The sequence below is a fragment of the Labeo rohita genome, chromosome 10 (genome assembly GCF_022985175.1).
Source record: "Labeo rohita strain BAU-BD-2019 chromosome 10, IGBB_LRoh.1.0, whole genome shotgun sequence".
NCBI classification, from domain to species: domain Eukaryota; kingdom Metazoa; phylum Chordata; class Actinopteri; order Cypriniformes; family Cyprinidae; genus Labeo; species Labeo rohita.
Window position 1 is genome coordinate 16,197,453 of NC_066878.1, and position 11,727 is coordinate 16,209,179.

Here is an 11,727-nt window from a genome sequence, read left to right on the forward strand (position 1 = left end):
AATATAATAAAATTTGACACAAACATACATACATTTCTGAGACAATACCACTGTGCAGTTAGTGCTACTACAGTAAATCTATGGTAAATTATGGCGATTTGTAGATTAAAAAGCCTTCTGACAGAGATTCTCTCCTGTTTGTCAGCGCTTTTTCCTCTGGCTATAAACTGATTCATTTGTGTTCTTCACTGAATTCAAGTGCTTCACACGGGTGCTGTTTGTGACCGAGACTCAACAGTGAGTGAACAACGCATCTCAAGTAAGGCCCTGTCCCAAATAGGGTTGGGTACCGAAACCGGTACCCATGTGACCGGTATGTACCGGACCGAATCAGAACGCGATTTTCGGTGCCACTTAAATGCCTGAACTGTTGATTGAAATATTTGTCTTCTGGTGCTATGACACGGATGTAGAAGCACTGATTCATCAACATGCATGATCGCTAGTTAAATTTAAATACTGCATTCATGGGGTGTCAGAATGATCAGAAAATTTATTTACTGAATGAGAAAACTCACGTGAACGTCGGAAAGCTTTGATGATAGAAATCCAAGACATCTTTGTAGTTACTATCCATTTTCACATTTCGAATTAAAAGCACAAATCGTCTGGAAATGAGACCATCCGAGAAGCGCGTGAATGCTGCAACTATCGTTACACTTGCTCTGACTGCAGCAGGTGGTTTGCCGTTAGCTTAGCTAGCTACATTAAACGCGTCCAACTCAAAATGCCAAAAACTAAACATTCTAAAGTGTGGCTATATTTCACGAGAAATGATTCAGACACTGCCACGTGCAGCAAATGTTTTACAGCAGTTGCGTGTGAAGGGGGAAAACGCGTTGCGCATTTCGAAGAGATATTTTCAGAGATGATAGACAAGATGTTATAGAATAATAATTTAATAAAAACGAATTTCCTGAAAACGTCCCACCGCGACATCCGACGGGTTTTCCCAGATCTCATCACATATAGTCATATTTCTGCAAAAGAATTGCTTAAATTTTAAGCTGTTAAATTATTGTAGTTGGGTTAGGTGGCTTAGGTTTTATTGTTGTTGCGTTTTGCATTGACTTAATAATGTATAGTACTACTACTTTTTTTTTTTTTTTTTTTTTTTTTTACTTTTAATACATTGTTCAATTAAAAGAACTTTTTTGTCCAATATAAATATATTCTTGTGTCATCCACCACTTTGTGGCTTTTTTAAAAGTATCGGTTCAGGCACCGTTTTGGCACCGGTACCGTTTTAAAAGTATCGATTTGGCACCAGTATCGAAAAAACCCTAAACGATACCCAACCCTAGTCCCAAATGGCACACTAAACCCTTGCGGTTCCTCTAAATCCTCTGAGTCTGCACTTTCGTGACGTAATGCCACTTTGACTATTAGGTAGAAGTCTGTTCTGAGCTCGCACCACTGTCGTATTGTTTATGCGCCCAATATTGAGGGTGCATAACAGCCGCAAAGGGGGGGTGCTCGTGAGCACCCTTCTGAACGCTAAAATTACGAATGGGACACCCCACAATCTCGTGGACTTAACGGACCGCAAATGCACATGAAGTGTTCCATTTGGGACAGGGCCTAAGTTTAAGCCGTGCCGCCGTTTGAACTTTGATCCAAGAGGATAAATGGTCCGAGTGGCGCAAAATTCATACTGCATGATAATTACAGTTAGCAATTTATTGCCCAGCTCTATGTATAATATATAGGTCTATATATGGTGCACCGCATCTTCCAGCAGTTGATGCTCCGCTCAATATTCCGCTCTATGAATGTGCGTTCCACTCGTGTACTCATACTTACCAGAAAATCAAAGTACTCAAAGCTCAAATAATGCGCTGATAAAAAAATTTCTACGTAGTATACTTGTTCCTGTTTGCAGTAGCGCTACTGTGCTGTAACATGCTGTAGTAGAGCTGTACTGGGCAACACTGGTAAAACGACGCTACCCTCTCATCCACTGATCTGCTCCCACTATGCTCTGATAATAATAGATTTGTAGGACTATAGATTATTTGGATAATTATATCTGATTCTGTTGCACAGAACTAAAAAAAAAATATATTGACATTTATTATTATATTTTCTGTACAATTTTATTGTGTTATTTTCAGTAAAAGTGAGGTTATTTTATTGGCTTGTGTTTTTTTTTTTAATTAAGTATCATTCAAATTAAGTTAAATTAAAAAAATCTTACAAAATTGCTTCACATCATTTAATAAAATAGTAAACAATTATTACAAAGCATTTTCAGTTTTGGTTTTCGACCAGGTGCATTCAGAATTTTCAGTTTCGGCCCAGAGTTTATTTCGGTGCATCCCTTCTTCTGTTTATTAAACAGTGGATTTTTAATTTCCCTCTATCTACATAGAAATGGCAACAACACACTCTTTGTTCTGCAGTTGATGGTCTTGTTGTAAATAGAGGAAGAGAATTTAAAGCGCTTCCACTTTTGGATTCAAAATATATCTTAGTCAGAACTATTGCACTGTCTATTTGACACACATGCATGTGTTGATGCTCCTTCAGCAAAGTCTGTAAAGTTAAACAGATACTCACTTACTGCCATAATGCAGAAAGGAAATTAGTGCTGTCTAAAATACTTGTACTTGGTTGTTTACATAACTGAACAGTATTTGAAGGCTACATGCTAATGTAGTAATGTATTCATTTATAATTAAGGCTGGGTGATACCAGCAAAACAAAATATCATGATAACATTTTTATTAAATGGAAATACATTTTAAAAAATTGAAAACTTAATTTCTTTTATGTTTAAAGGTACATTTTTGCTCCTAAGTGAATGTTGTAGAAACCAGACCACTCTTTATGGTGAGAAACACTTCACATTTTTAAATCTGTTACACTTTCCCAGTCATTTTTCCTTAAAATAGATATCTTATTGTTTCAAATCATGAAAGGGGTTTGTGTTGCCTGACTTTGATGACGTGCATCTTCAGCACAGTTTGCAGTGCAGGCTGCAATAACAATATTTCATTTTTTGTCTCTTAGAAATGCACATTTGACAGTAGCTTGAGTTGACAGTAGTTTCAACTTGAGTTAGTATGCAGATTTAAATATATGTTCAGTACATCTGTAAAAATTGCAACAACCTAATTTTAAATGGTGAAATGTAATTATTCTAACTGTTTGAGTTTCATTAAAATTAACCACTGATCTTCCATAGTAGCATAAATTTAGGTCACGATAACCACAGTTAAAACCACATATAGCACCTCAAAACCATGGTAAAAATGTAAACACCTCAATACCATGGTAAATTTGCTAAGATCTAAATACATTCAGTATAAACACTATGGCTTAATCACAAAAAATACTTTAATTATATGTCATTACTCATTTAATACATGTCTACATTAATAAAATAATCAAATTCGATATGAATGTCCCACATTCCTGCTAAATACCATGGTGCAGTTAGTGTTACTACAGTAAATTCATGCTAAATGATGACAATTTGTAAATTGAAAAGCTTTCTGTCTGTATCGTTGCAAACAGTGTTTCTTCTGTTTGTCAGTGCTGTTTCATCTGGCTTTACACTTGTTTAAATCTCCGAATCATTTGTGTTCATCACACTGGATCTGACAGTGCTTGCATAGACATTATATTGAACATTTATCAAGTCCTATTATCATTTTATTGGGGAAAATTATATTGTGCTAATTATAGTTATTGTCTAATTGCCCAGCCCTACTTACAAATAATATCATTACAATAACTTTTTGCTACGGTACCAAAATTGGTACTAAGAACCGAAGGATGGAAATACTAGCATGAATGAACATTTTCTCAGAATGTTACAATCTTAAGATGACATGTGCAGGTTATGTGCTGAGGAAAACATGTCACAAATTCATTAAACATCACGCATCTGACAGGTGGGCAAGCCATAAACTGTATGACCATAAGTTAGTTTAAAGCACATCTCATCTTTAGGACAACTTGGATTGTGCAGTTTTCCTGCTTTCATTCTATGTCCTCCATTGTTTTTCAGATACATTCACAACATCAAAGCGTATCGATATAACTCATCCTAGAGAGAAACTCTACGTTCAGCAGACATACGCAGCATTAATTCAGCACACCTGAAAATTTCCAGGTCGCACGTGCACCGTTACACTCCTAGCATCAACTCTCTTACGCTTCCTCAAAATCAAGTCACAGTTTATACCTTTTCAGCCGCATTAAGCAAATCAGGTGGCACATGCAATGTGACAATGCCACACATTATGCAAGCTACCTGAGCTAAAATTAGCAGCATTTTTCTGAATTACACACCTTACGTGCATAAGCACAGAAAAGTTGAACATGTTAATGCACTGACAAAATTGCTAAAAACATATTCTGGCTTCTTAAGGATAGGGCTGGGCGATATGGGCAAAAAAATTATCACAATAGGTTTTTTCCAAATCAGTCGATATCGATATCTTTATTTCTTTCCAGAAGATTTTTCCTCCAAAGTGGAAGTTGTAGAAGCCAGACCATTAATTTTCCTTAAAATTAATATCTAAACAGAAAAAATAATTTCTGCATGTTCTAATTAGTTATATTGTTTCAAATCAAAAAACAGGTTTGGGTTGTCTGATAATGATAATGATAATAATAATAATAATAATAGTAATAGTAATATCACTTTTTTTGTCTTATGAATCAGTAACATCTGTAAAAATTGTAGCAACCTCAGTTTTATATGGTTAAATTTAGGGATGCACCGATACCACTTTTTTCAGTACTCGCCCGATACCGATACTTTTATTTTTGGTACTTGCCGATTCCGAGTACCGATACAGATACTTTAAAATGTACAGGTAGATTTGTAAAATATAGGGTACAGAAACTAAAAGAATATGTATAATGTTAGTTGGTCAACTTTGTTTATCAAATAGATACAGTCAAACCAAAATGTATTTAGAATCCATTATCATAAACTGTGTCCTGCACCCACTAGTAAAAAAATAAATAAATAAATAATAAAAATAAATATATATCAAAAATTGTCAAAAGATGGTGTATATCTGCTGTCTAAATAATTTTTGGGTTGACTATATATCACTTAATTATTTTTACACTTAATTATGCCCATTAAAATGTGTTTTGTTGCTTTAACTGTTTTTTTTTTTTTCTCTTGCTCTATGGTTCATCATCTTCAATTTAATAGCATTAAACTGCTCAATTGCAGCGGCTCAGTACTGTAATCACGTGAACCACTCATTATGAATCTCCTAACTCTGATATTTTCAGAATTATAAGTCACGTTTTTTTTATCTGAAATATGCTGCTATTTGGGCTACAATCCAAAGCGACTCAAATAATGGAGAATCACTCGTGAAGCAAAACATCGCATCGCATTTCACACAGGCTGCTATAGTTTCACTTTCGCCGGACATTCGTGTATGCTTAAGGCTGAAAAAAAAACGATGTTAATAGCGAATATATATATATATATATATATATATATATATATATATATATATATATATATATATATATATATATTCTTATATCTACGATTTTGTTTTAATCCAAAAGATGCGTGTGCTAAATATGCGAACATCAATGAAGATCACGCAACAGCGCGCGTTTCTCTCTCGCTCCCTCTCTCTCTATACCGTTAAATAACTTGTGCATTGATTTACTTAAATTGTTTTTGACATATCATACCGAACTACAAACTTTCCAGTGATGTCAAGGCGGGATATTAACTCGACAAGCCCGCACATCTTGGCCGCCGCACGCTCAATCCAATCTGCGTGCTTTGCCTATCTGCTGACGCGCACCAGTTATACAAGCTTAATACTGAATGTTTAACATTATTTTACTTACATACACATACTTCGTGGACATCTTTATACTCTAATGACTCCATTCTGCTGTCTGTTGTTTTGTTGTCGGTGTTTCTTTGCCTGCATACGCACTTGTCACATGATGTGGTATCGGCGTTTGGTATCGGGGCATTTTAACGAGTACGAGTACAGGAGCTCAGTATCGGCCCGATACCCGATACCAGTATCGGTATCGGTGCATCCCTAGTTAAATTTATTCTGACCATTTTTTTAAATTAAGCATTGGTCTCCCATAGTAGCAAGCATACATTTTAAATCATGATAAACAGTTAAAACCACACATAATGGTTCCTCAATACCATGGTAAAAATATAACTACATGGTTTTATAGGTAGCCTATTTGTATGAAAAACGGTAGTCTAAAAACATTGTTTAAATGCACACATGCTATAGCTTAATCACAAAAATACATACTATAATTATATACCACTACTCCTGTAATAAAATTCAATGTGAATATACCACATTGCTGCCACAATACCATGGTGCAGTGAGTGTTGCTACAGTAAATCCATGGTAAATGATGGCGATGTGTAGATTGAAAAGCCTTCTGACTGTCTAACAGCGCTGTTTAGCGCTCGCGTGACGGAGTCGTTCCCATATCGCGTCTTTTGCGTGTTCAAGTTCGTTATTTCAAATGTAGGCGCGCAGCAGCTGCGCTCATAACGGAAGGGACGCGCATGCGGTGCAACGCGCTCGGTTATTCCAGACGCGTCCGCGCTGCATCAAGTTAACAAATGCATCTTCTGTAGTGAGCTCACGCAGGGCGGCAGTTTGAACTTTGGTCCGAGCAAATAAACGGTCCGTGTGGCGCGATTTAAATGAGTCGCACTGTTTCATTCCGCTTTTGGCACATAAAAGTTATATCGAACATTTATCGAACTCTTCATATCTTTTTATCGAGGAAAATTATATCGAGATATAATTTCGATATAAAATTATCGTTATCGAATAATCGCCCAGCCCTACTTGGGGACAATTATCAATAGGGTTGGGTTAAAAATATTGATTCTCATTTTGAAGAACCGATACTGGTTCTTAAATCCCAAGAATCAATCTTTTAGTCTATGCCTTTTTCAGGTGATGTGTAAACAAAACTCCACTAAACATTGTTTGTAGCATGCCTCTTATATGATAACTGCAATAACTGTTACTTTAGATATGAAACAAAGTCTCAACTTTCAAATTCTGTCAATTTTATTATGAAATTCAACAGAAGTACTGTTTTGAAACTCTTTGTGTCATGACAGACTGCTGAATGTCTCATGTAATTGCCCAATAAGTGTTTCAACCACATAAAGACGTCAAAGCAGCTATAAAAAAAAAAGTAATGTAATGTTACATGTAACAAAAATCCCATTCAATGACCAAAGCTTGATATTTAGCTAAAGAGAGGAGCTCTTGCTATATGCATTATATTAAATATTAGATTTTTACTTAGTACTTACTGTACTTCAATATTTAAGTCATGTTTGAATAAATTCATCATGCTAACAAGTTATGACAGCTACTGCCTAAATGTTTATATTTTAGAACAAACAGAAGTAGAAATATTATATTAAAAATGATTATTGCAACTTTATTATGACTTATATGCAGTTATTTTTGTTAATAAAATATCAGGGTTCCCTGTACAGTTTATAGCATTACTTGAAAATTGTTTTCACTGAGAAAAAAAAAAAAAAAAAAAAAAAAAAAAGACGTGTACTGTATATGACAGATTTATTCAAATGATATCAAATCAAACTGAACTGAGATTGAAATTGAATTAAATTGTTAAATTTGTGCCAATGCCCAGCCCGAAATATCAGTAGTTTTTACACCAACCTTTTTATAAAACTATTAGTTTATGATAAAAGCAATTACAAAAAAAATATTGGATGCATAGCCTTGTACGACATTATGATATTTTTTTTAAAAAGTGCTGATATTTGTTATGCAGTGCCATGGTGGGAAAATTTGCTCTGCCAGGCACGTTTCCGATTGACATTTTATAAGAAACATAATGCATAGAAGCAACACGCCTAATTATATCTTCAAGTCAGATAAAAACAGTCATCAACACGCACACAGAGAACACATGCACATGAAGAGTTTTCACACTTTCAAGTGGTTTTTAATGTGTCTACATAACAGCCTAGACACACATCTACCAGCCACTGTGGTTGGTGGGTAAAAAAAGTTCGTTTCCCACCATGATCATAACCCTGGTTAACATTTAGCCAGTTCTACAACCAGACAAAGTGCAAGTGCAAAAAGCACCATTCTTTCCACATCTCACTAGAACAATTCACACCGCACAGGCAATTTCCTTCCAAAAAAGCACATCTTAAGATGCCGTAGATATCAGAAATAAAAAGTCATTTAGAGGCAAAAATGGTCAATGGTCGACTGCTGTTGTCACACTTGTGTTTTAGGAGCATTAGTCATACGTGAATTGGAGAGTCAAGAACATTTGTTAAGCTACAGATTATAGACGTATACCAGGCAGAAGCACCCATGGTTTGGTTATGCAGAAAAACAGGATTAAACAGGCTAACATACTGCAAAGATCAACCAAATTACATGTAATGTGCCCATTTCCATATGCTAAGCTAATGTGATTTGAATATTATTGATTCAAGTAGTTCTACACATTTCATCAGAATGCAGACAATATCCTATTAAGAACAAAAGACCATTTAAACGGATTAGTGTCAGACAATTACTTGTTCACATATGGCACATGAGGTCAACAATTAAATGCAAATTACTCTGTCTGCTCTCATATTGAGAATTCTTGCTATGTGGCATGAGGTCACTGCATAATTGGCGCTTGTTGTGTGCATGTGTATCATATATTTGGGTTTATCACAGTAACAGGTATAGGTCAGTGTTACAGATCACTGATAGTCAAGTGTACCGTCATGCCCTATCACTTCAACTACTTTATTCAAGAGCTTCTAAATACACAATTACAGGCAAATCATGGCGATTTCCTGGCTGACGACTTAAGCTCAACAATACCACGATTCTTCAGGCAAACAAACGTCATTCATTACTGGCCAGCAGAGACATTATAGATGCAGACGGTTATGAACACCTACACGCCAGTCAAACTTCCTGTAAAGTCCTTTTCAATGACTTGGCCTGGGATAATTAGATGAGTGAAATTCAGATGAAAGTTATGAAAAAAATATGTATTCTGCCAGTTACAGATATACAGACTCCATTATGTACCCTATAACTACTATATATATATATATATATATATATATATATATATATGGAGAGAGAGAGAGAGAGAGAGAGAGAACATAATTGGAATATATATAGTACATAATTGCCTAATAATATCCAAACATATATAGTATATAATTTCATTTATTACTTAAATTTTGTTTTAATTTAGCTATTTAATATATATATATATATATATATGAGGGTCAAGGACATTAAGATGTCCAGAAATTTACAAAAGTGATTTTATTTCCATAGCAAGCACATTAAATTTAATAAAGTGTCTACTTTTAAGGTTTCAAATAAGTTTTTGGAGAATAACATTTGGTTGAAATAACGTTACCTTGTCATTTGTCATTCAGTGTAACCCAATATTTATGCAAAAATTAGATATATACATATTAATACATATACATGCATATTAACTACATATTAAAATATATAAAAGACTAAGGGAGCATATTAAATTTTATTGCGTTTTAAATTAGTAAAAAAATTCTTACTTACAAATGGGCAAAACCTAGGATAGTGGCAAATTTAAAAAAAATAAAAGTAGAATTACAACTAATAAAAATTTAGGGTGAAAGTAATTCATCTTTTAATGTCATAAATTGATTTTTGTTGTAAACATGCCTGACAAGATCGTTACACTGAATGACATTTTAGTGGGTGTCTTTAAATTACGGAAAAACGTATGACATTTATTTTTTGCTCAGAAAAACAAAAATGTATATATATATATAATTCTATTTTATAATAACTGTACAGAATAATGTGTTTAAGTGATATATTAATAATATCTAATTATAATAACAGAATTGACTTATGCTTAAATATGCATTACACACAAATATATAAATGTACTAAAAACATAAAATGTTTATTTTTACACAATTTAATTTTTTAGAATATTAATTATTTTGTGTTTTAAATATTACATGCATCACACACAAAACAAATCATATTCATTCCACTATATTTAGATAATCTCTCAATATATGCCCAAAACGTATCAACTTGGTAGTGTAAAACATTTCATACATTCCAACATTTTACCAGCAACTACATCAACTGAAAGCCTGACAGAGTTGAAGAATGAGGCATAAGCTGCCATTCATAACAACCTAGAGTTAAAATGAGGAAATCGCAGTTCACAATGAGTTGAATATTATGTTTACACATCACAGCCTGCCTCTCAAAACATAAAAAGCTACCTACCTAGAAAGCATTTTAGAAGATCACATCCGCATCAAACTTGCCGTCAGTGACGGCAAAACTGGTTGTCTAGGTAGTCAGCTCCCTTGGCTTTTGAAACACAGCCCGAGTCTTACATATACATTGCTCTCTTCCTTAAAGACTGGATTAGAGCAGCTAATGAGCTAAAGCACGGCAAGCACGACCCAATCTACAATTACCAGTTACTACAACACTGATTCTGACGAGAAACGACGAAATAATGATATAATCAATGAGATTATATTGATTTGATAATGTTTCAGATTGCACTGGTAGTGTTAGCACGCTAGCGCACTGCATTTCCCTTTGTGTCACTACTGAATCAAGCGTATTACAAATAAACACACTTACACACGACGGGAAATATGTGTTATTAATAACAGAAGGATTGTAAATAAATTATTTGTGAGGTAAAACGTATTAAACGAGGGGCTGGTTTGACGGCGGTTGAGATTAAAACCCCAAACCCGTATATGTGAGAGCTAATGGGCTACATTAGACCCAAAATACGCCTCGAATGTTCACCTGAGCGCAATGCTGCCGTATTAACGGCGAAACTGAGGTAAAATCAGAGATTTTATACGCTGACAGTGGCTGTATGTGCGTTAAAGCGCGTTGAATATCGGTGTTTTGTGTCTGAATGGTTATATTTGCTGGCACTCACCAGGAGTAGCTCTGCTCCGCCATGTCAGTCAGTCAGTCAGGCAGGCAGCAGGCAGCGGCTGAGGACTCAGGTTCGGCTCAAACGACGAGATTATCTCCTCCACACGCTCACGGTTTCGCCTTCTTCACAGAGCCCCCTCCGATAACAACATGGCGATGTGTTTTCCTTCGGCAGCTCGCTGCAGAAACGACAATGATCGTGGCTGAGCTGCTAGCCGCGGCTAAGAAACAAAAGCAGTCCGGAGAAAAAACCGAGACGTTTCGCTGACTTCAGCTGGCTGTCTGTCCTCGCAACAGGCCCCGCGTTCAAAGGCCCTCAGATGAGCTGCAAACCCATCTTGGGTGTGCATGCAGAGAGAGCTGTGTGCTGGGTTTGCCCCGCTAGCTGTAATGGAAGCGCACGGATAGCTTTGTTTTCTATGGCGAACGCACGAGAACGCGCAACTGTCGCCCCTGCCAGAGGAGTGCGCGTGCACACCTTTTGCCCACACAGATGAGATTGAAGGGACAGGCTCTGCCACTAGGTGACATGCAGTATTGCAGCTTCGACATCCTCATAATTGGCTTGCCTGAAATAATATAGTAGGCCTACGTTTAAAAAGAACAAGTGTGATAAATGCCAGGAAGCTGAAAATGATGTTAGCTTTGTGATGGAGTCTTCATTTTCTAATTACTCAAACAATATAAAGATTAAACATAGTGTTACAGGTGTCATCCATCTATCATCTAGGCCTAATGTTTTTTT

At 35.6% G+C, this 11,727-nt stretch overlaps 1 protein-coding gene across 1 annotated transcript in view; it reads right to left on the minus strand.

Moving 5' to 3' along the window:
- sppl3 (signal peptide peptidase 3) overlaps positions 1 to 11,489 on the minus strand; it is a 49,196-nt gene extending 37,707 nt beyond the window's left edge. Inside the window, exon 1 of the mRNA XM_051121067.1 lies at positions 10,984 to 11,489. Within this exon, the coding sequence (XP_050977024.1) occupies positions 10,984 to 11,006 (23 nt within the window). The 5' untranslated portion in view covers positions 11,007 to 11,489. The remainder of the gene's footprint in view (positions 1 to 10,983) is intronic.
- Positions 11,490 to 11,727: the final 238 nt, after the last annotated feature.